At 47.0% G+C, this 24,831-nt stretch overlaps 1 protein-coding gene and 1 non-coding gene across 2 annotated transcripts; one reads left to right on the top strand and one right to left on the bottom strand.

Annotated features, from left to right (window-relative positions):
- Positions 1-48: 48 nt before the first annotated feature.
- Positions 49-13,694, bottom strand: LOC136299860 (myeloperoxidase-like). Its single transcript, XM_066201846.1, has 13 exons — positions 13,598-13,694; positions 12,817-12,913; positions 11,814-11,989; positions 11,083-11,206; positions 8,964-9,093; positions 7,916-8,116; positions 7,504-7,819; positions 5,657-5,817; positions 5,008-5,260; positions 3,577-3,747; positions 2,531-2,768; positions 1,840-2,057; positions 49-661 (listed from the first exon to the last, which is right to left on the bottom strand). The coding sequence occupies exons 1-13, from the start codon at positions 13,692-13,694 to the stop codon at positions 621-623; spliced, it is 2,223 nt and encodes a 740-aa protein (XP_066057943.1). The 3' UTR covers positions 49-620.
- A 7,079-nt stretch (positions 13,695-20,773) lies between these two features.
- Positions 20,774-20,860, top strand: TRNAS-UGA (transfer RNA serine (anticodon UGA)). Its single transcript has one exon. It is a non-coding gene; the product is annotated as a tRNA-Ser (tRNA).
- Positions 20,861-24,831: the final 3,971 nt, after the last annotated feature.

Below are 24,831 nucleotides of genomic sequence, written 5' to 3'. Positions count from 1 at the left end.
GCTGTCATTGATGACTGTAGGTGAGTGCACAAGGATGTGTTTTATTATTGCCCAGAACACCCAAACAACACAGGTTCACTGTAGGATTTAAATAAAACTTGCTTCAAGGCTTCAAGATGCAGCTGCCATGCTTCAGTGTCTTCAAAGGCTGAAATCTCACTGCTGATTAGAAGCAGCCTGAACAGCTTCTTCTCTTGTGCAAAACCAAGAGACTGGGGAAGTTTTGGTGAAGATTGCATGAATGTGCTAATTTCTGAGCAGGTACAAAGGATATGGATTTTGATTTTGCAATGCAACCATGCCAGCCTGCAGGTTTGACACCCATTCAGGATGGGAAGTAAAAAAACTTGTCATAATTACACTTTTAGACAGTCAGAAAGCCTCTGATCAATTTTTTAGGGCAACAGAAAATAAAGCATCATTGCCCTTCCATCTGAAGACTTACATTACTGGAAGTTTTTAGAAAGAAATTCTATTTTAAAAAGCCACATTACAGGAAATAGAACAGATGACGTAGTCGTGAGCTCCCCGCCGGAAAACCATGTGCTGATGTTGTCAACAGCAGCCAGCAGAGCCTCATGTCCAGGCAGGAGTTACCCAGCAGCAGCTCACTGCCACCATTAGGAGTTTCCAACAGTGGTCTGATGAGCAGGATTAGAAACTGTCAATAAAGCAGAAAAAACTGCTTAGAGGCATAAAGTCATTCCTGGACACACCATTTCTGTCCCCCTTTCTGTCATCCTTGTATCCTTGCACCTCTGAGACACCGTGCTATTTCCAGTCTTAGAATGAGTGGTTTGGGGGCAATTTCTTGCCATTTCAAAAGGTTAAACTTCTAGCAGCTGCTTTTAGCCCTGGAATTTTACTCTCTTGGTTACACAAACACTTTGACTTCCCCCAAGCCTAGTGAGAAAGGAGTAACAGGAAGCAGCTCAACACATTTTAGTGACCATAACAATTCAATAAAAAAAGAAATGAAAAAACTCTGTTGTTTAGAGAGAAGGTGAGCTGGACTCGGGTCCTAAAGAACAGGGTAAAGCCACTGTAATGTAGCCTTTAAGTGCAAGTATCTGTCTTAAACAACAGTGTTTCCCTCAAATAGTTACTCAAACTCAATACAGGAACTGCATGGAGATGCTTTGTGGTCTGTGCCTTGCAGAAGGACAGTGTAGGTAATCCCCAAGTATTGTGATCATCTATAAATGGGTTGTCAAAAGGCAAAAGATTCCAATCTAGTCCATTCTTCAAGTCCCTGTTCTCTCACATCATTTCAGCTGGGAGAGCCCTGGTCAAAAGTGTTTCAGTAGGACACTGATTGTCCACATCTCTCAGACAAAGACATTGTTTTACTGTGGCACATCATAACCTTTGATCATGTGTGTTCAGCTACTGGTGGGGGAGGCCATACAGTGTCAAAACTACTCCAGATATACCTTAAACTGATTTAAAGCTTTGGGGAAGATGAGGGGAGAGCAGGAACTTGGAGCAGCAGAGTAAGACCTTGGAGCAGGTTGGCTAATTGTAGTTGATTTTTCATCAACAGCTTTCCTGTCAGGAAAGACTATGGTTGTTCTGGAATAAGGTCTTTAGAGGACACATTCCCAAGGTCCAGTACAGGCTGGATTTTGAAGGATTTCCCATCTGCTGAAAGGGATGGATTGCCTGGAAACCCAGTTAACAGCACCCTTGCCTCTAGTGGTGTCTGAATGTAGCTAAATGAACAGTCGTCTTCTTTTGCGGGGAAGCGTCACTGTGGAAACCTTAATTCTTTCATTTTTTTAGGCATGGAAGAGACCTCAGCACATTAATTATTTTTGACAGATCTCAGACCACTGGTACCTTTTGCGGCACTCTCAGGCTCATCTTTCCAGGATGAGAGGTCAAGCACGTCAATCTCTTGGCAATCAGTGAAGTCCTCAGGATAAGTGTTGATCATGAACACATCCCTGGGTATCTTTTTGATATGAGTATTGTCACAGATCACCCTCGACACTGAGATTTTTCTCAATGCTTGCAACTGTTGTGGAGTGAAAACTCCTGGGTTTTCCCACCAGAATCTGCAATGAAATTTTCAGAAGCAGTTTATAATCTCTGGTTACTTGCTGAGATGGGAACCTGCCCAAGGTGAGTCTGAATGGTGCTTAGATCCACATTCTCCAGGCGCACCCCTTTAGAAAGAGGTGTCTCCAGTGTGGCCAGATCTGGATTCTGCCAGTGCAGAGAGCCTGCCTCTTCCACACAGCATCAGCAGGCTGCTGGGATGCAGGGATTTATGCCCTGAGAGCAAAAATCACCTCAGGCAGAGGCCACAGCAGATCCCTCATGATCTGGAGCTGATGCTCATCAGCCATGTGAATCTAGAGAAACAGGCTGCAAAAAACAGTCCTTTGACAACTGGGCTAAAATCAAGGGAGCTCGGAAACCTTGCTGGGAGCACTCACTGGAGTGCTGTAGATGGGTTGGATGAGTGTGTCACGGGAGATGTCAGCTTTTACCCCCTAAAAAATGCCACAGGGAACGTATCTCTCACCTGTCCCCATCACGCAGGTTCCTGAACTGGGTGCCAATAATGCAGGACAAGAGGGGCCCAACTCTGCCCTGGGGAACCACAGGCTCTGCAACTGCCCCAATCCAGAGGTCGATATTGGACGGTGTCCCATACACATTCATGAACTTCTTGGCCAGTTTGGGATTGCCCAGCACCTCAGATAATTCTTCTCTAGTTTGGGGCTGGGAGAGCCCACAGAAGCCCCTCCAGGCATTGTAACCTGCAAGAGCAGGAGCAGTAGATGACCAGAACCCACCACCACATCTCCACAGCACCTTTCTTGGCCCATGAACACTGCCTGCTTCTTCTCATGGCAAAGGATCTGGAAGGCACTATTGTCCAGGCAGTACCAACAAACACCACATTTTCAAAGGTCCTTCTCAGAGGTACACTAAAGTAACAGTTTAGGTTGTCTTTGGGACTACATCTCATCCTGTTGGCTCTATCTTTCTGCTGCTGAGGGTGAATGCATCAGTCCTTGCTGCTTTGGGAGACAAAATTTCTAGGACCAAATTCTTAGAAAAGAGGAAATTTGGTTGTGTTTAACCCAAGAGCATGTGTTCTCTAGCGCTTGGGGCAGTCCCACCGGTGGGTGCAAGCCACTTCTGCTCAGAACTCTGGCTTGTCTGGGACACACATAAAGATTGATGGGCAAAGAATAAAGCCTAGGAGACCTGTTCAAGTCCATGAGAAAGCTGAATTTGTTCACTTGTGTCTGTACCTTCTTTACCACATATGTTGCCTCTTTGCAATACACCACTGTCTCTCACCCGCTTTCTTACATTATCTCAAATATCATCTTTGATTTCTAATTGTTTTGTCCTTGCTGTAAATGTCTCACAAAAAAGATTTTTATAATACAGAAACCTTTTATTCCATGAGCTTGGCTCTCTGTTCATCCTTCACCCTCAAATCAAGGTACTGGTTCTTCCCATTAGTATAGGAAAAGTTTAATTCATTCATGGAATGAGCAGCAGCAGAAAAAAAAAGGTTGTATTCACACGAGGTGTGGATTTGTGTCTCCTTACCTGGAAGGCCGTGGTCTCTTCCCCGTTGCATGTTCATGGCCCCTAGATCCAGACCCATCACCTCTGTCTGCTCAAAGAGGTGGTTCTGGAGCTCCTCAATGAGCAGCTGGTTCTGTTTCATGAGTTTTGCATGATCCACAACCATGCCCCGGATCAGGGGGTCGATGCCTCCTGCAGCCATAGCAAATCAAGGGAAAATTTTTTTTTTTGTGCCAAAGTGTAGCTTTGATGGTCCCTTTCACTCAGCTGAAACAGTCAACTGTGGGCTGGGTGGGGTTTTCATCTCCATATTTTCATTTCACCATGTGTATATGGAATCATAGAATCACAGAGAGGTTTGATTTGGAAAGGACCTTAAAGCCCATCTCATTCCACCACCTGCCACAGGCACGGACACCTTCCGCTATCCTAGGTTGCTCCAAGCCCCATCCAGCCTGACCCTGGACAGTTCCAGGGCTGGGGCGCCCACAGCTGCTCTGGACAACCTGTGCCAGGGCCTCTCCTCCCTAAGAGTGGTACCTGTATGAATCTGTACATTTCTGCAGGTGCCAGGAAATAAAGCCTCACATAGTAAAGTAACTATATTCCTTATCCCTCCCCATCCCTCAGCTTTTCCTTTCACACCCCTAAATCCACTTGTGCACCAGTCCCTTTCCAAGTCTGCTCCTCAGCCTGCAAGGCTCCATTATGTCCTGGTGCTTGGGGGTCTGTCCAAGGTTTCAGGTTTTGCAATAGATTTTGTTTATAATTCACTATTAATTAACAGACATTTATTAAAACATTAAATGCAGTGATAGAATTAATTCATGTCTGACTATCCACGTCTTTTTCATAGCAATTAAGGAGACAGTATGAGCAAAACACAGGAAAATTGGTTGCACATGTGTAATTATATTTCTCGTAATTAGCTAACTGATTTTGTAAGAGACATTTGTCTTCCTCAGAAAGACTAATGTGAGGATCTCAGCTGTGTAAAAGCAGGACCCCATAACTCCACTTCGAGCCAGGAAGAGGGATGGGCACCTCTAGGAAGGAGTGATGCTGCTTTATCTCAGTTAAACCGGATGCATCACCCTCTGTCCATGTCTCCTGATTATAGGGGGTTATAAGAGCTTTGATTGACATAGACTTCAGTGGATTGACATTTGGGACAGAGAGTCTCCTGCCTCCTGGAGCAGCAGGAGCAGCTGCACCATCTGAGTGGATGTGAAATATCTCACTGTCAGGTCTTGCTGAGCTGGGAAGTGTCCAAGAAATGGACATGGTACTCAGTGCTCTGGGCTGGGTGACAAGGTGAGGATCACGGGTTGGACTTGACGGTCTTGGAAATCTTTTTCAACCTAAATGATTCTGGGATTCTGTAATTCCATGTGCCTGACAAGCTGATCTCCACCTCAGGACCAGACCAGGACCACTGCTCCATGTTCTTACCTTCCATTATAATTCTCCATGGAGCACAAAAGGTCAAATGCAGAGGGACATGGGAGGAGGAACCGAGAGGCTGAAAGCTCTCATTCAAACGGGACACAAAAGGCTGCACCGATGTGTGGCCAAACCGGAAAGCCAGGGAGAAAACATTTGAGGCTCTTGGATCCATCTTTTCATTGTAACCACTGTACAAAGGGATCCACTTGCTGGTCTCCTCAGCCAGCAGGAGTGGGAGGTAATCTCTGTACGTTATGATCTGAAAAAGCACAAGAGCACAGCAAGTTACCAGCAGCTGCAGCAGAAATGGCATCAAAAGTCAAGTACAGAGAATGAAAGTGGATTCTCTGCAGCAGAATTCATTAAAATCTCCAGAAAAAAAAAGCTGTAGCAATTAATAAGTTTGGCATTATGGATTATAATTATTTTAAAATGTGACATTATTTTATCTAATAATTTATTTATACATTAAGATAATAAATAATTGATGAATTAGTAAGATGCATAAAAGAGCTCTGGATATCCACGCTGTCTCATATGAACCAGCCTCATTCACCATTTCCAACACCTACAAATAACACCACTGATTCCTTTCACCTGGAGGAAAAACCATTTCTAAGTGTGTGGATGATAAACAGCAAACAGTAATCAGTACCTGGTTTATGGCAATCACAATCTTTCGACTCTCCTGGTAAAGCTTTTCCCCATCCCAGTGGGGATTTAATTTCCTCAGCTCCGTAGCCAGGCGATTGTGCTCTCGGACAAAGAGAATGTGCATTGCAGAGAGTCCCAGGTTTTCTGTCACCCGTTTGTCACCTAAAATGAAAATATTTTAGGAATTTTGTACAATGCTTTCAATTTCAGAAGCAGGTTTTTGTGTTAGGACAGACAAGTAACAAGTGGTAATGTTCCTTGCAATAATGCTGTGGGTGACCCATCCCTGGAAGTGTCCAAGGCCAGGCTGGACAGGGCTTGAAGCAACCTGGGGTAGTTTAAAGTGTCTCTGCCCATGACAGGAGGTGGAACAAGATGGTCTTTAAGTTCCCTTCCAACTCAAACCCTTCTGTGATTCTATGAGAACTGGAGGGGACTCAGTGAAGACCCTCTGTGAGATAATGGCAGAAGCACTGAGCATTTCCTCACACAGCAAGGAGCCCTTCTCATGGGCAGAGAATGAGGAAATGAGAACACTGTATTCTTATGATTGATTTTGCAAGCTTCACATTTATAATGGGTTTTTTAATGTTATTCCTATGATGGATCACTTCGAGTAAGTTCTGTGTTTGTCCTCAGTTTGTTAAAATTTCAGACAAATTTCTAGACTTTTCTTCTGATATAGGGTGAGTTAGTTAATTAATCAATTGACTACATTGCTTAAGAGTGTTTAATTGTTAGTCTTGATTGGGTTGAAAACTAAATCATAGAATCACAGAATGGAAGGGACTTAAAAGCCCATCCCATTTCAACCTTCCACTACCCCAGGTTGCTCCAAGCCCCATTCAGCCTGGCCCTGGACACTTCCAGGGATCCAAGGGCAGCCACAGCTTCTCTGGGCAAACTTTGCCAGGGCCTCACCACTCTCACAGGAAAAAATTTCTTCTGTTTATCTAATTTAATCTACTCTCTTTCAGTCAGAAGCCATTCCCCCTTGTTCTCACACTTCGGTAACTGATGCAGTCCCTCTCCAGTTTCCCTGTAGTCCCTTCAGATCCTGGAAGGTGCTGTGAGGTCTCCACACAACCTCCTCTTCTTCAGGCTGAATAGCCTCAACTTTCTCAGCCTGTCAGTGCTGACAAGCTGACAGTTGGCGTTCAAGTAATAAATGGTGAATTCTAGGTAGAAGAAAAATGCTCCTGAGAAGTTTTAAGCACTGGTGTCTATTCTATTGAAAATTTCTCCTGCTTTTGAAAAGACTTTATAGAGAAAGAACAATTTTCTGTAATTCTTCTGGGAAATTAGAATAATTTTAATGTTTATTAATCGATTATTGCTTGATTATTTTTCTTTTCTAATTGGGGGGAAGATTCCATGTCTTTCACCTTACATAGTCATGTGTTGCTATAGGACACAAAATGAACGACGCACGCAGTTAAGTCATCAGGGCAAAAAGAGGGAAGTTTATTTTTCTACTTGGGTTTATATAGATTTTGGACAATGACCATGGATTTGACAATGAGGTTGCCACCTCTCTGACCACACTGGTCAAACTAGAAGTCTATCAGTTGTCCTTCCTGAAGAGAGGAATGATAAACAAGAAGGACAGTTTACAATAACATAACTTCGTTTACATGAAAATCTGTGAGAAACTCCACTACAAAAACGCAAACATCAGAAGGCTGAAAAAGATCAGGGCGACAGTCATGTCTTGAAGTGCCTCATTCAAATATCAGAGAAACACAGAATATACTCTGTTGGAAGGGACCCACAAGGATCCTATAAGGAGATATTTGTCCCTTTTTAACTTTATGACCCACTGAAAACAACCCCCCAGCTGCACCTTACCTGCTTTAAAACAGGGGATATTGGCGCTCTTGTTGGTGAGAACACAAACACTCTTCATTGTGTTCTCGAAGGGCAGTAATTCCAGCCCTGCATCCATGAAATCCTGGTTCACAGCCATCAAACCCAGCTGGTTGGTGAGATTTCTCAGGCTCCTCGCCAGGGAGTCATCGCTGCCGTACACTGTGCTGGCGTCAATGAAGGACGTGGCGGCATTGAGCTGCTCCCGGCGGAAGGTCCCGGGGTTGCACGCAGAGGCTGACTGCACAAACGGCATGCAGGTGTCAGAGCTCAGCATCCGTGGGTCGTCAGGGGGCAACTAAAGCAAATATGAGCCAAGTGATGCATCTGAAAGTCCTGTGGTTTTCTTTTTGCTGCTGTAATAGAGTGTGGTGTGGGTGAGAAGTCAGGGTACCTTAATGGGGAAGCAGGGGGGCTTGAAGGCACAGCTGGTGTGGCACTGGAGATCCAGGCTGGCTCCTTCCCCACTGGAAGGGGCCAAGTCGATGTCATGGTTGACCCACTGTCCCCAGTGCATGAAGACCAGTGAGAGCTGCTGGTCTGCAGTGATGTTCTTGTTGGCCGTGTGAGCAATTTCATTGGATACTTTTCGAACCTGCAGAAAACCGAAATGAAAATATGACTGTCTCTGCCACGTTGGATTTGCCTCTCACTTGAATTCCCACTGTGAGATCTTGAAATCACACAATCATGAAGGTCAGAAAAGACCTCCAAGATCATCACCTTTGAGTATCCTCATTCCCTCTAAACCATATTGAAAAGTGCAGCATCTACCTTTTTTGTGAATACCTCCAGGGATTGACTCCTCCACTGCCCTGGAGATCCTGCTCCAATGCTTAGCCACTTTGTCAGTGATGACTTTTTTCCTAATATCCTAAACCTCCTATAGCACAATTTGAAGCTATTTCCTCTTGTTCTGTCACTTGTTCCCTTGGAGTAGAGGCCAACCCCCCCTATTCCTTTCAGGTAGTTGTAGATCATGCACAAGATGATCTTAGATAAATTACTAAGAGTTAATTTTGGCATTACACAGCTCCATGTCATTACCCAGCTCTATCCAATCAGGTGTAAAAGTAGATTACACAGTCCTTCAGCCAAACCCAGCTTAATGGAAAGCCCATTCCAGCTGAAACTTGCCCATGAACACCAGAAAAAGAACATGGTTGAGGAATTCCAAGCCTTGTGGTTTGTACAACCCTCCTTGAGCACTGACTGCAGCAATCCTTGGGCCACACACTTCAGAAACTGCTGAGGGAAACATCCACCTTTTCTGCTCATGTCTGTCTCCAACAAAAAATATTAACCTGAGCCAAAACTCAGTTATGGAAAAGCAGCCTGAGATCAAAGATCAAGCAATTTACACTCTAGATGCTGCCACTGCTTCCTTCCTGCATTGAGGGCAGTGTCCATGCTCACGGCTGGATTAGGATAACAGCTCTCACCAGTGGGAGTGCGAATCCATTGTAGCGCTTCCCTTCACTTGCTCCTCTGGGAACAGACACTCCGTCTTCGTATATGGCTGGGAGCCAGCGTGCGAAGGCATGGTTAGAGGACCCCAGGTGGGAGTGATTTCTGCAGCATCGCCAGAAAAACAGCTTCTGTTATTTTTTCAAACATCAGCAGCCTTGTACAGACCAACATTTCACAGCCCTTTATTCAATGTCTGAGCTCTTTGGTAACAGGGATAAGACTGGGAAAACACCAAGAAGCAAATTATACCAAGGTTATTACTGTGGAGAAAAATCAACTTTTTTAAAAAAGGTGCCCTGTGTCACTCTAATAATTTTATCTATCATTTAAACCTACATTAATTTTATTTGGCATTTAAATCTCTGTACCACCTCTGTCTTCACTGCTCTCTCAAAATCAGACTCACAGCAGGGTCATCAGCACGGTGAGGGTGGCCATGTCTTGTCCAGCTAGGGGCGGGAAGCTTCCAAGGATGAGGATTCTCCACCCCTGTGGGGATCTGTGCCAAGGCTGCCCCTTGGGGAAGGTTTTACACAGACCCTTTCAGCCTGGAGCTCTGGCCATTATGGTGTTGCCTTACACTGCTCCAAAAAGCTTGAATTGCTTAAATCATCATTTTGTGTTCAGAAGAGCAATAATTCTGTTTGAGCCAATGATCTGTAGCTCTGCAGGCACAAAACTCAGGCAATGTCTGTCTATATGATGTGGCACTCGGGGTTCTGGTCTGGTTGACAAGGTCGGGATGAGTCAAAGGTTGGACGTGATGGTCTTGGAGGTCTTTTCCAACTTAAATGATTCTGTGATTCTGCACTAGAAAAGGAGATAACTACCCAGTGTTTACAGTAGTGTGCTGTGAAATAAGAGCATGTCCTAGAAAAATGACTGTGCCAGAGCCAAAGCAATTCCATCAAATATTAAGGACTCAGAACCAGCAGGATCTTGTTCTGATTTTTATTACTGTCCTTGCAGGCAAACTATTCTCATGGTGTGTGCCTCAAGCTGAGCAAGATCCTTAGGAAAATATTAACACCACAGGGATCCCTCAAGCCCAGTGCCTCCCCATCTCTCCAACAGCCCAACAAGGCCAAGGACAACCCTACCCTGAGCCTCAAATCAGCAGGGACACAAAATCCCACAATTGGTTTCTCTGGAAGAGACCACACTGAGGTCACCTGGTCCCATGTCTCTGCTCAGGCAGTGTCATCTCAGACCACATGGCACAGGACTGTGTCCAGGTAGTTCTAGAATATCCCCAGTGAATGAGACTCTACACCCTTTCTGGGCAGACAGACAATGCTGTCCTTGAAGGGCTGGAGGCCCTGGAGCCCATGGGAACAGACTGGAAAACCCAATGAATGTGAGCTCCCCACACAGTGATGCAGAGCTATGTTATGCCATCACATTTGGCACATCTGTTTCATGCCAGATGCACATTGGAAGGAAGTTTCACTCAGATTTGGGGGCTGGCACTGGCACAGAAGGACAAGGAGCCTTGACTGCCATTGTCAGAGTAGCAATTAGGTCATTCTCTGGTTATAAATTTAAAAATTAAAAAAAAAAAGGAAGTAAATGTTTTATCCCAGCTCTGAACCTGGAGGGAAATTATGCTCAAATAAAAGCTGAAGAACTAATTTTCTTAAATAAAGTTGGAAGAGCCGAGAATTAAAGTCTTATTTAATTCCTGTCCTTACTCATCACAGAGATACATCAACTGCCGAATATTACCATCTGAATCAGCTGGGGAAATTAGTATTATCCTATGAAAGAGTGGAGGGATGATTTCCTGTAGTCTCCAGCAAAATGAGTCTGAGTCATAGCCTCAAAATTTCCTCAGCTTCTCACCTGCCCCCACCCCAAGAAGTCCTTTCCTTCATCCAAAGCAGCACAAAAAGGGCAGTGGGTACAAATCTGAAAGTTTCAAGAGATCACATCTTTTTCCTGACAGTCAAATGTAGAAATGAATCCTCTGTTATAGGCTTATTAAACTGCACATTCCACTCTTCTTGCCCTTTCGAAAGGAACTTTCACAAATCACCTGCCCAGGGTCCGAATATAGACTTGAGACTCTCCTTGTCCACACACAAATCCTACCTGTTGTTGCATTCCCCAGTAATGGTACGGTAAAAGTCCCTCTCTGGGCATTTAATGGAACGAGTCTGGTAGTCACAGCCAGTGCCCTTGGAAATCATCTCCTTCTGTCTCCTGCTCAGCAGGTCTGCAAGAGAAATCCTGTAAAGTAGCATCTGATCCTACTCTTCTTTTGTTGTTTCAGCTTCTCAGTGTTCTAGGTCAACATTTGAGCCAGATGAATTGGAGCTGTGGATATAAAACATCTGAATTGGAATTGTTAATTTGATGCCTAAACCCTTTTGTGGATCAGCCTTCCCCTCTGCACCAGGGAAGCTGGATGGGCATGAAGCAATTTTCCAGGGGAATGTGGAGAGCATCATCACCAGGAAGGTTTTACCCCAGCTGGGAACAAAACAACGAGTTTGCAGAGTGGTACGATCTGGGTGTGAGGAGCAGAAGAAGAAGATGGAGGGTTCTCAGTGGTTACAGTTGCTAGTGGGTTTTGTCACAGGTTTGTCACAGGTATTGTTAGGCTGTTTTCACAAGGATAGGAGAGATGCACTCTCAAAGATGATGAATAAAACACCTCGGGGTCTGGTCTGTCTCTGAGCAACCTTCAAATCTATTCCCCTGTTGGGGAAGGGTTTTATCCTTGGTTATTTGGGTCATGGCAGAGCTGCTCTCTGCCACCTGATGTAGCACATTTCCTGCTCTTAGCTATTTGTAAGACATTTTGGTCTAAATCACATTACCTGTGACATTGAAACTCTGTTCCCCAGGGAGATGTAACTTGCTTTTGAGGAGTTTCAAAGTAGTTTCCAAGTAATCAGCAGCACGGACTGCAGATCTGGTTCTTCCGATAGGGTCCTTTAGGTGCTTCAGGAAATCCATCGGATTGACAATCTTTTCCTCCAGTTTTCTCTTTAGGCTGAACATAGAAGAGTTCCATGAAGCACCACTTCTGAAATCAGAGCTCCTCTGTCATACTGGACTGGGTGTAATTAGCTGTGACAACACTGTGGGGCCACATGCAGGCCCTGCCCAGTAAGACCAGCTGTCTGCAAATCAGCACGTCAGCTCAGATGGTTTGGCAAACAAAGCACAATAATCCCCTACTTCAAGTTTGCAGTCACACTTCCTTGTCACAATAAACTTTGTTCTATCGTGGAAATCCAGATCAATGAGCTGTGACTGGATAAAGTTTTACACGTATTATGTTGCAAGGTGCATTCTGTGAACAGAGGGATAACCTCGCTCCTGTTCCGTCTCTTTCTGGTCTCAAGGCTCTGTCTTGCTAGTTCTGTAGGATGAGTGGAGAAAGACTCCTTCCCAAATCATCCCACTGCCTGGAACCGGCCTCTTGGGGCAATCACAGAGGATACCTGGGGTTTGACTTCCACTGACACTTATCTGGGACGTGGTGTCCATCCGCACAACTCCAGTCCTTCCAGACAGGGGCAGAATTCCTGCTGACAGGAGAGGACTCACACATGTCTGCCATGTCTGAACATTATGGATCAATGAGAGGTGCTCATGACAGTGTAGGTGAGGAAAAAATACTTGGAGGTAATGGTTGGTGGTCCTGGGACCAGAATCCAGCCAAACTGGGCAAAACCATCCCTCTAGTTATGACAAGGAGAGCCCTGGCACTAAGGCTTCTCCATAATAAATATGCATTGGAACACAGAGAAAACACACGTATATTTAATCTTATTGCCAGAAAATATTTGGGACTGTCATGCAGGAAGAACTCACCTTTTTCGAGACTGTAAATATGTGGTGTCTACCAACTGCCTGGCCTCAGTAATGATGCTCAGAAGCGATGAATCTGACAGCACCTCTGACACCTCTGCTCAAAAAAGTAAAAGAAGAAAAAGCAGAAATTGAGGATACTCAATTATAACATACACAGAAGCTTTGTCCTCGACAAAACCATGTCCCCAGCTGCCACATACACAGGGCTTTCTAACATTTTCAGGGATGGTGACTCCACCACTGGCCTGGGAAGCCTGTTTCAAAGCTTCCCAATTCTTTACATGAAGAAATTTCCCCCGATATCCAATCAAAACCTCTGGCACAATTTGATGCCATTTCTTCTCCTCCTGTCCCTGTTCCCTGGGAGCAGAGCCCGACCCCCCCGGCTGTCCCCTCCTGTCAGGGAGTTGTGCAGGGCCAGAAGGTCCCCCCCTGAGCCCCCTTTTCTCCAGGCTGAGCCCCTTTCCCAGCTCCCTCAGCTGCTCCTTCAGCTTGCTCCTGGGGCTCCAGACATTTCCCCAGGGAAAGTGCACAGAAGAAGCCAAAGATACAATATCTTCCCCAAACTGCCTGTCATAAAAGGACAATTTGCACAGATAGGCTATTGGTTAAATAGGGAGTTTCCTTAGGAAAATCTCTCAGGTATCAAATTCATTTTTAGTGGATCAATCTACAGGATATTTCAATTCTTTATTGGAGCTGTGTCTAACTGAACTCAGACTGAGTTTTGATTCATACTCTTTCCAGTACAGCAGCAGCCAGAGGGCAAAAAGGAATCTACCATGCCCTGAGGATCCCATTGTTCCAACTGCGCAGAGAGTGATGATGGATCCCAGAAGCGTCATCCTTGAGTTCCTGCCTAGAGAGAAATGCAACATATATCCTCAATGGGCAGGACTTCACTGAGGGCTCAGAACAGATCAACATGTTTGGTTCCAATATCACTTTCAGGATCCAGGAATAAAATCGAGCTGCCCTCTGTCCAGGTCTGTCAGTGGGACTCAGGCTGGGGCTGTGGCTGTAGGTGTTGGCAGGATACAGGGACACCTCTGAGGGGTGGGACCCTCAACCAACAGGGCTGAATAGCTGCCAAGGAATAGGCAGTCAGGTACAGTCCAGCCTCAGTGGTGGAGAACATTGGGAAGGTGAGTTGGAAGAGGGCAGTGCCCTGGGGTCCTGTCTTTGGCAATGTCCTGAAGCAGAGAGTGGAAAGGAGCCTGACCCCACACATCCCTCTCTGCCCCCTCCATCTTGATGCTGAACAAAACAAGCTGCCATATCTATCATCAGTCTTTCAACAACCCCTGCCAGTCCTTCTGCTGCTCTTTGAAATTTGTCTTTATCCCTCTTTCACATTAACAGCAGAAATGTGGATGATCTTTTCCACCAGCATCTCCCATTGTGCCACAGCACCTTCCCCAAATTGAAATTTTAAGCCCAAAGGTTGCAACTAGATTTATTTTAAGTAATTTAGTCAACTTTTTAATTGTTTAGAGCAGGATAGAGACAAAATTTGGAAGAACTAACAGATTTCCCACAGTAGGAGAGGTTATCTTACATTTACAATCCATTAAAATTCTTGGACCATTTTCCTGGGGATTGAAAGCTGCTTATTCCTTGCAATCATATATTGCAGGATATTTCTGCACAAGGAAAAAAATCAGGCTGTCTTTGCTCACTTCTCACAATAAATTAAATACACATCAGGGGAGAAGGAGGAATGAAACCAGGTCCCAACACTCCACTCTGCCTCCCATCTCCTTGGGTTCACCCATGGAATGCACCAATATCCACATCAGAAATATCAAATGCACATATATAATGAAAATGGACTGATCTTACCTGCCATCTCTGCGGCACTGGCAGAGTTGGGAGAGAAGTCAGTTCTTTATACACTTGCAACAGGACAGAAATTAGCTGGGTCTAAGATGGGTGTGTTCAAAAAACTGGGACCAGATAGAGCCAAGAGGAAATATCTGCTGAATTGCTTTCCGGAATGAGCTAAAAAGTGCACACTTCTCCATTCCTTCTGACTTCCTTCTTGAAAAATCAGTTTTAAAAGGAATGAAGACACACATTTCTTTCCTGCAAGTGAAAGAGATCAGCTTAACTTCATGATGGTAAATGATCATGGTGGAATACGGCTTTTTTTTTTGTTTATTTGTTTGTTTTGTTGTTGTTGTTGTTGTTGTTGTTGTTGGACATCTCTGAAGGTTTGGGAAGTCAGAAATTGATCGTTTTCCAGTGGAGCATTTGTGGAGCATCCTGAAGTCCACATACAGCATGTAAGAGTGGTGGGCCTGCCACTATTTGTGTCCAGACAAAACAAAGTTGTGTCCCATCAGGGATTTGGAAGTTCCTATAAAATAATTGCTGATTATTGAGGGTGACACAGACTGGTCAAGGAATGAGGCAGTAGCACAGAGCAGGGTCAAGCTGTCTCCAGCAAAATCACACGGACAGAAATATGGGCAATCCCAAGTTATAGCTGTGCCAATACTTAGAAAGGAACTAAGTCTTGGGCTAAGTGATGCAATTCATTTCAATGTGAATTATGACAGGTGGTTAGGAGGAAATTCTTCCCTGGGAGAGTGGTGAGGCCCTGGCACAGGGTGCCCAGAGCTGTGGGTGCCCCTGGATGCCTGGAAGTGTCCAAGGCCAGGCTAGATGGGGTTTAAGGTCCCCTGAGACAGTGGAAGGTGTCCCTGCCCATGGCAGGAGGCAGAAGAGGATGAACTTTAAGGTCCCTTCCATCACAAACCATTCCATAATTCCATGATATGCAGGAGGGAAAAGGACTGTGCTTCAGTGGACCAATGGGAAGGTAGAAATAATTTATTCCTTTGAACATTGGCGACACTGATAACAAAAGACAATGCTGAATTTTTATGCCATCAATCAGCCTTTTAAACCTCCCGGGATTAAGGAACCAACCCTTCCTACTGTTCAAATATTTTCACAGCTCTTATTAAACCAAAATAAAAGAAAAACATATATAATAAAGGAAACTGCTACCCAAAAGATGTCATTTTAAATCTGGGCAGGGGTGGAAGAAAAAAAAAAAAGAAAGAAAGATGTGTGAAGGCCCAGGTTTTCAGAAACTGAAAATGCAAAATCACTATTTCTCCCCTAAACAGAAGTTTGAAGCCAAAGCAGAAGGTGGCCCCTGGCACCAGAGGGACTCTGATCACCCTGCCAGGCGCATAGGCAGAAGTCCAGATACCTGCTGTGTGGCTTCGCTACTTTTTTTTGTGTTTGTGACAAGTATCTTTGCCATTAGGGACTCTTAAGGAAACTTCCCTGTCTGATCATCCAGGAGCCACCCTGGCAGTCCCAGTGGCACCACCTGATCTGGCACCGAAGCCCCTTCCCAGCAGAGAGGAACAGGGACCAGTGCACACCCAGGTGAGGGACGCTCGGAGACATGGCAGGAGCCAATGACTCCAGACTTTCCTGTGCTTGGACTGTGCGAGTATAAAAGGCCAGGGCTTCCTTTGTTTGATTAAATTATTTTGAGCATCCAGACATCTGTGACTCTGCTGTGGGACCTGGGGTCAAGCTGGTGAGGAAACCTGGTCTGACTAGGGGAGCGTGAGAGGTGTGGGGAGTCTAGTGGGTTTACTGGTGCTGCTGCTGAGAAGGGACCTCAGTCCCAGCTAAGGTGGTGCCAGTGGCACTGCCAGTCTGGAGACAAGAAGTTGCCAGACTTGGTCAGACAAGGAATTTTCCTTTACACCTCACTGGCAGGCTGGTGACCCCCACTGCCACTGGACAGGGACACGTCTTTGTGGGCAGGTGGCCCCATGCTGCTCCCATGGCTCCAGTCCCCTGGTAGGCAAAGGCTGCCTTCACAATATGTGTCATGTCCATTACTGGGGTCTAAGTGCAGTTCCCAAGGCTTTCACATGTCAGGCAAGCAGTCCCATGTCACCTCCAGCTGGGATCTGTGGTGTTCCAGTGCAACCTCTGGAGCCTCCAGAAAACCCAGGGTATCCTGCTTACCAAAGCCAATGTACATTCATCAGTGTACAAGACATCCAGGCAACCAGGGCAATTATCATCCATTAGTTATCTGACCAAGCAGCAGATTTTCTCTGTCTTGAGAAGATGCAGATTTCTTTTCTCTCAGACTCTTGGTATTGCTAACATTACTTCTTGATCCTGCTCAGGCTGCAGATCCTCACCCCTAAATCCCAGTGTAAACCCAGAGCTGTATAAACCACTGATGGTGTTTGCTAAAAAGTAGCTGTAGGACAAAGTCATTAAACCCCAGCAACAAAAACAAAAGAAAGAGCTTACTATTGTATTCCTATTTCCCATCGTAATGGCAAAAGGCAACATCCTCCCCTTTCTCATTTTATACCTCTAATATTCCTGCAAGCTCCTTCAGCTTTGTTTTCATAGAAATCATAGAATCCCAGAATTCCAGACTGGTTTGGGTTGGAAGGGACCTTAAAGGTCATCTCGTTCCACCCCTTCCCATGGGCAGGTACACTTTCTACTAGAACAGATTGCTCCAAGCCCCATTTAACGTGGCCTTGGATGGCAGTGACACATTTAAATCCCAGGTGTGAACCATGATGCCTCAAGTTTAATAATGATTAAGGATTTAATTTGGGTACAACTTCAAACATACAAAGTTTCCTCTTCACTTGCCAACGGTGTATTTTTCCTATATTTCAAACTGTGGATTTATTTACAAACTGAGAGCTAATAGCCTGTACAAGCCAATAATCTGTCCTTGTCCAGGGCACAAGTTTACAGAACTGTATCCAGTGCAGCTTCTGCTCCAATAGATGAAGGGCAGAGCTTATAAAGGGAGGGAGTGAGCAGGATGAAACAGATAAAAGAGAGAAGTAATAGGTTACGGCACAGAAATTGTAAGGTCAAGTAGAGGAGGAAAACTTCCCAGCAGCACAGGGGTGACATTTAACAAAAACAGATTGTCCAGCTTTAATATAGAAAGTCTGTAACACTAAAAGAGAACTTTAACCCTTTAGGGATAAGTGACAGCAACCGCAGGAGATGTTCAGGAGGTGGCACCAAGCATCACTGAGGTGTTCAGGGGTGTCTCCAGCTGGGTGATCCCTGGGAGTGACATTATCACCTCTTTTGGAAGCTCTCCTTTAAAGACTCAACACCCAAGGCTATGAAGCCTCCTTGGTGCATCTCCCCACCTGCCATGGAGATACTTCATAGCCATGGCAGATACTCCAGGTGAGTCCAAGAGGCTGGGAAGACACTACTGAGGAAAGGCTGCTTGGTGGCTCCTTCCAGACCTCCCTCAAACAGCAGGCACAGTGCCCAGGGCTGGAAAGCCATGGAGAGGCATCTGTGGCTTTTCAGCACAGTGGTAGGACCCACCACACACACCTGCACAAGCTACTGTACATCCATCCACAGAAAATACTCATCTTGCAAGGCCTATATGGGACTCCAGTCCTGAGAAGCAGCTAGAACGCTTCCTCCATAAGAACAACAATCCCTCCCCAGGGGCTGTAGCTTTATTTCCCTTTCCATGGACCAAACTCCCTGAATAAAACCTTCAGCTCCCCCTCATGAACCAAATTTCTTCCTGCCCCATCCTTTAGTAAACCTTTCTTCCATCCCTTCCGCTTCACTCCCAGACTGTGCACCCAGGCTCAGGCAGGGCTGTGGCAATGGCTTCTCTGGAGATGGGGCTGGCAAGAGTCGAAGACAGAATGCAGGAAGATGGTTTCTCCATTTTCCATGTATCTTCCTGCTCTGGAATCAGTTCCCTTCTTATCTGGAAATATGGGACACAGCAGAAGCAGTTGTCAAGCCCTTGGAAAGCTGCTAGGAGAACACACAGCTTCAAACACTCCAGTGATTTATTTAAGCAAAGAGAGTGGAAGAAGCTTTAGATCCCACTGCAGTTTTCATTGTACCCCACAGCTGGGAGATCAGTCATCCACTGCCATGGACAATTTTTCCTGGACTGCAGCTTAAATTCTTAAGAGGCTGAATATGTGAACAGAAGCAAAAAAGGACCACAGATTTTGTGGCTTGATTCAATGCTTAACCCTGTGAAGGAATGTCTGTATGGGCAGAGCTTGCAGGGGTTCCCTGGTATTCCAAGGCTCTTCTGGGTCATCCTATGCCCTCACACTGCAATCAGTGACATGCTGATTTACGGTGAGAGCAGTGTCTAATATTGCATCAGGTGATGAGAGGGAACAGTGAACCATGGAATCACAAAATCATTTAGGTTGGAAAAGCCCTTTAAGTCAATTAAATCCAACCATTCCCCCAGCACTGCCAAGGCCACCACTAACTCATGTCCCCAGGTGCCATATCTCCATGTTTTTTGAGCAATTCCAGGGATGGTGATTCCACCACTGCCCTGAGCAACTTGTTCTAGTGCCTGACCACCCTTTCAGTGAAGGAATTTTTCCTAATATACAACCTAAACCTTTCCTGGCACAACTTGAGGCCATTACCTCTCCTCAAGAATGGTGAGAGCTGTGTGCTGGGTCCAGCAAAGTCACTACTCGGGCAGAGCTGTCACTGTTTCCTGAAACTTGGAAGATTAAAGGGTGAAAATAAGAGTCTGAACATTTCCTTGACTTAAAAACTCTGTCTCATGACACACCTAGTGGTTTTCTCTATTGCATAATACTGCAAAGTGCCATTTGTTACAAGAGAAGAGCTGTCAGCTCTCTGTTGAACTCAGACTTTTCTGTAAACACATCCTGTTCTTTTAACCAGGCAACATTGTTTTGTCTGTAAATATGCAGGAATTGTACATAAAGATAGCTGTTCACTGCCAACAATGCAAGATTAGATAAGGAAAAAAGTCAACAAAATGAAAGATTCAGAGGAATACTGGGCAATTCCAACCAGTGCAATGGAAGCGTGAGTCCAGTCAGGTTGCAAAAACAGTTGTGGGATATGGTGTCCTCCAGACTCCTCAGACACTTCTGTTGGAGCTCTCCAGACCTCACCTTTCAACCTCCTTAACCCCCTCCGACCATTTTTTTTCAGGTCTAGTCCCCTCCAATCTCCCCTGTTAGGAAAACAGAGAGCCACTGCTCTCCGGGTCCCTCTGCTCCCACTCTGGTTCTCTCCAGGTCCTTCCAATGGACCCTCCCATCCTTTTGATATCATGGTGGACCACTCAAAACCCCATTTTGGGGTCTGGTAATGTGCAAGTCCCTACTGATAAATCCCCATGGGAGGGGCATGAAGTGCCAGTGACACAGGGAAGCTCTTGCACAGCTCTTGGACACAATTTCAGGAATCCAGCGAGGGCTTTGAATGTCTCAGGATGAGTCCTCAAAGCCAGCTCCCATCCAAAACACGGATAATGCTTCTAGGACTGCCCTCCAAATTGAATTCATGCTCCAAAGGAGAGGCCAAGTCACTACCAAACCTTGCTCAGCAAGGATTTCCTCTCAACAGCCACCTCTTCCTCCTTTCTCCAAACTCCCTGTTTCAAAAGCCCAAATTCAGGCAGCAACCTGATGAGAATCACACAACCCTGGAACATCTCCTCCCAGCTGCAGGACAGAACCTGCCAGGTCCATGGCTCAGGCTGCCTCCAAGAGCCGTGTCTTGACATGCTGTCACAGAGACAACAATAGTGATATTGTGGAAAGAGGGGACGGAGAAGGCTGGGATATTTCCAGGCTAGAAAAGAAGACTGGGGGGGACAGTTGTCCCGGGACAAGTTTCCTGTTGGATACAAGGAGACAACACAGGACACAGACCTCCCACCATGCTCATCCCCCATGTCATCAACACAGATGTTGTGGCTAGTTCCCATTCGCAGCACTGCTGGGATGCTCTGTGCAGGGGCAGGTGGCTGCACGAACACCAGTCCCAGAGCTGGATGTGAAGCAGGGATGGCAGAATCCATGTCCAGGATGGGACCGGGCTCTGCTGTGCTCCTGGGCAGGGTTACAGCCAGGGGCTTCTGCAGACACAGCCTGGACAAGCTGCCATGATGGCTGAGTGGTGAAGGTGTTGGACTTGAAATCCAGTGGGGTCATTCCTTACGCAGGTTCAAGTCCTGCTCACAGTGGGAGTTTTACTGTCACTCCCCGGACCCCTGGCCCCGGGAGGGACAGACAGAGGGCAGTCACACCTCCTCAAGGGACCCTGTGATCCTATCCTGGCCATGGCCCTAATCTCCAGGGACTCTTTACCTTTAGGACATGGTCAGGAAGGCTTTCAGGGGAGCAGTCCTGCACCTCTTCTTATCACAAGAAGAAATCCTGCAATACCATGTCTCCCTCTGCCCTATAGCCATGTCACCCTGTTCCCTACAGCTGTGTGACACTGTTTCCTCTAGATATGTCACCCTGCTTTCTACCTCCTGTCACCCTGCTCCCTAGAACTGTCACCCTGCTTTCTGTAAATATGTCACCCTGCCTTCTGTAGCCCTTCACCCAGCTCCCTACAGCTGTGTCACTCTGCTGCCCGTGGCTGTGTTACCTTGCTTCCAAAAGCCCATCACCTTGCTCCCCCCAGGTGTCACTCAGCAGTGATAGACTGAACTTTTTTAAAAAAAAAACTGGTAGAACCCTGTGATTTATTGTGTCCCTGATACCCAGAAGCTAATGCCTCGAATGTTTTAAAGAGATAAGGGCAAAGGCTGACAAGAAGCAGATCCTGCGTAGGAGGGCTAATGTTTTTTATCATGCCAATTCCCTCCCTTCCAAGGACTCCCAACTGGCACAATAAAACATTCAGGAGAAATGGGGCCAAACCGTGGTCATGGCATTAGAAAGGGACATAAAGCATCACAACGCCCAGCGTTGCATCAGACAGTGTAAAACCTGTCCCCAGAGGACGTACCGGGGCATTGGCATGTGAGCCTCCTACATCCCTGTCACACCCTGCTCCCCACACCCCACCACAGGGGCATTACCCCACTGGCACCTGCAGCCTGATGGCAGTGGGAGGACAGGAGGCTGCTGCCACCCTCCAAAATTCATTCCACCCTGATCCAGCCCCACACACTGGGAGCTTCTGAACCCTGAACTGAACCCCACGAGTTGCTCCAGGACAGCACAGCTACCCAGGAAAAGACTGGGATTTGTGGTGGCTGCAGGAACCCCGTCCCTGGTTGGGAACCGAACCCAGGCCGTGGCAGTGAGAGTGCCGAATCCTGACCACTAGACCACCTGGGAGCAGTGGTGACAACCAGTGTAGAGTGACCACCACCAGAATGACCTGCTGCTGGCATCAACCAAGCCCTGAAGAGTCAGGGACACTTGCTCCGCACAGTTCAAGGAGAGGACCAGAGGGGATGGATGCCACAGCCTTTCTGGGGGAATTGTCGGGGATGCCTGTGGCATTGGGAAGCCCCTCTGTACAAAGGGACCCCACCTCTGTAGGCCAGGGAAGCAGGACATGGTAGTGTCAAGACTCTGAGCACCACTGAAGGCAGGTTTGGGAAAGGCAGTGACAGCAAATGGTTCAGGAAAAGGTTCCTCTGAGGGTTCACCAGGGAGGTTTTCCTGCTACTGCTGGAACATGGCCCCCTTGGAGCTGCTGTGCACTGCCAGGCTCGTGTGACACACACCAGTGTGTCACACACAGTGTCATGGACACAACAGTACTGACCCCTAGTGCACAGCCTGAGCTTCTCCAGAGTCACCTGGGGAGAAGAACAAAAGTACAGGTACAGGCTGACTGTCAACAGAGCCTTTCCTGAGGAAGGGAAACTGATCTGAGTCCTGGTGCTCGGCAGGGAGTGTGTCTGGAGTCCCCATTCCTGACAGTTTTACAGTAACCTGGTCATCTTATTTGTCTATGAGAAAACAGCTGGTTGAGGCTAGCTTTCTGGAATCTGACCTGGAGGTGTGTGAAGAGCAGGTGATTCTCCTTTACAGGGAGTAGCGAGTTCTGTCTTCCTTTGCCCCACAGAAGGGGAAAAAAACGTGTCTCCCTGAGGAACAGGGAGATGCAGAGGGGCTGGAAATAGTCCTCCCAATCCCCAGGGATTTGCTACCAGCATGGGCAGCAAGACAGGGCATTGCAGAACCCCGGACCCCTGCCCAGAACAAAAAGCACAAGGGAGAGTCCAGGGCTCAAGGGGTCAGTACAAGTGTCACCTGTGCCTGCAGCTCCCAGCACAGCAGGGCTCAGATCCAAGGGGAAGGAGCACTGACACAGAGGATGGAACTCTTGGGCTGTGTGCAGGGAAGAGACCCGAAGAGGGGAGCACGAGGGTGTCTCCAGGGCCCCTCAGCAGATGGATGAACCGCGGCTGAGGTGGAGATGAGGGAAAGCACTCCAGGAACACTTCCTATGGAGGACAGCAGAGGGCCTGGAGCTCCTTGGATGCTTGCTTGTGGTTGGGAGGGGAGGTAAATGGACAGAGAGAAAACCTCTCTGATTTTCAGGGACTGATGCACACAGATTGCGGAAACCTCCCTGTGCTTTGCCTTGTCCCATGTAGTTTCCAAAAAAATGGTCAGTGCAGCTCCCATCTCCATCTGAGGCCAAACCCCACCTCGGTCCCGCCTGCAGCCCTTTCATGACCTCGTCTGGCATCTCAGTGGGACTTAGGGCATTCTGCCCTCCGTCCCTGTCGTGCCATGATCTCTTCCCAGGTTTCTCTGCAGTGCCTGCTGGATTCCAGCTGCTGCCTTTGCCAACACCTTTCCTTGGGGAGAAGGAGAAGGAGAAGGAGAAGGAGAAGGAGAAGGAGAAGGAGAAGGAGAAGGAGAAGGAGAAGGAGAAGGAGAAGGAGAAGGAGAAGGAGAAGGAGAAGGAGAAGGAGAAGGAGAAGGAGAAGGAGAAGGAGAAGGAGAAGGAGAAGGAGAAGGAGAAGGAGAAGGGAGGAGGCTTTGGGGTATGTGGAGAAGGCCTGGAGAAAGGATGGAGCTACAACAAATGACTTGGCATCTTTCCAAACCTCTGGCATCTCTGCTGTGAGGGCCAGGGCTGCATCTTCAAAAAACCCTGCACAGGGCAAAGCTCCCAAGGGAGGGGCAAGGCTGGGCTGTGTGATGATCCTACAGGATTGTGCCAGCCCTTGGGCATGTCTGGAGCAGGGAAGGGGGAGGCTGTGAAGGGCTACGGAGAAGTCAGCCTGCGCTGTCAGAGGAATAATCAGATGTCATGGTTTCAGTTGCCTTTACCAGCTGTGACAGAGTGTGAACTCTGGCTGCCTTGCGGTTGGGGGAGCATCAGTATCTTTCTGTGGTTTCTTAGATCTTGATCTGGCCCTGTCACATATTATGTCACTGGCAGTAACAGTTCCTTCATCTGCCAGCAGATTTGGGAACACCAAACAGGTTAATTTATGTGTCCCGAGGCAGGACAGTCTCCATCTCTGGTGGAAGGTGAGTGGCTGCCACTCACCACAGGTGACCGGAAGGTGACATGGCATGGGAGCTGCTTTTCGGAGCCCTTTGTAGGGCCATGTGGCAAGGGAGGTGGGGGACATTAAAAATAGACTTTTTCTACAGGCTGGGAGAAATCCCAGCCACAGGATCAGCTTTGGGGCAGTGGGTCTGAGGCTCAGCACAAAATGCAGTTGTTGTTGTGCTGAGAAGATGAGGGTGAGACCCACTGCCTTACTTTGCACCCTATATGGATCTGGGGCATAAGCAATACACGCTTCAATTAGCCAGACCAACAGATTAATCACAATTCTGGAATGCAATATGGCAGTAGCAATAAATAATCTATCTCTCCATCTCTGACAGGGAGTGTCCCTTGGCAAATTCCAGCTGAGATTTTGTCCCTTGAAAAGCCTGAATACCTGCAGCACATTGCTGGCTGCCCCAAAATGCCACAACCATGTGTCTGTGACAACCCCATGATGTCAGGCACTTGATTCAGCTCCAGCTCCTGCTCATGAAGAGTCCTCAGGGTCCTCAGGACATCACCCGTATGCCTCCTGGGAGGATGACTTCAAAAAACCATGGGCTCCTGCCCACCCCAGCAGGAGGCACACCCTGGCACAGCCCTGGAGAGTCTCCTGCAGCCCTGGTCCCCACCCATGGGGACATTGTGGTGGAGGGGGCATTGGGGAGG

This window comes from Chamaea fasciata, unplaced genomic scaffold (genome assembly GCF_029207755.1).
Source record: "Chamaea fasciata isolate MVZ Bird 193981 ecotype frontalis unplaced genomic scaffold, bChaFas1.0.hap1 SCAF_21, whole genome shotgun sequence".
Taxonomy (NCBI): domain Eukaryota; kingdom Metazoa; phylum Chordata; class Aves; order Passeriformes; family Sylviidae; genus Chamaea; species Chamaea fasciata.
This window is presented reverse-complemented; position numbering and strand designations above follow the sequence as displayed.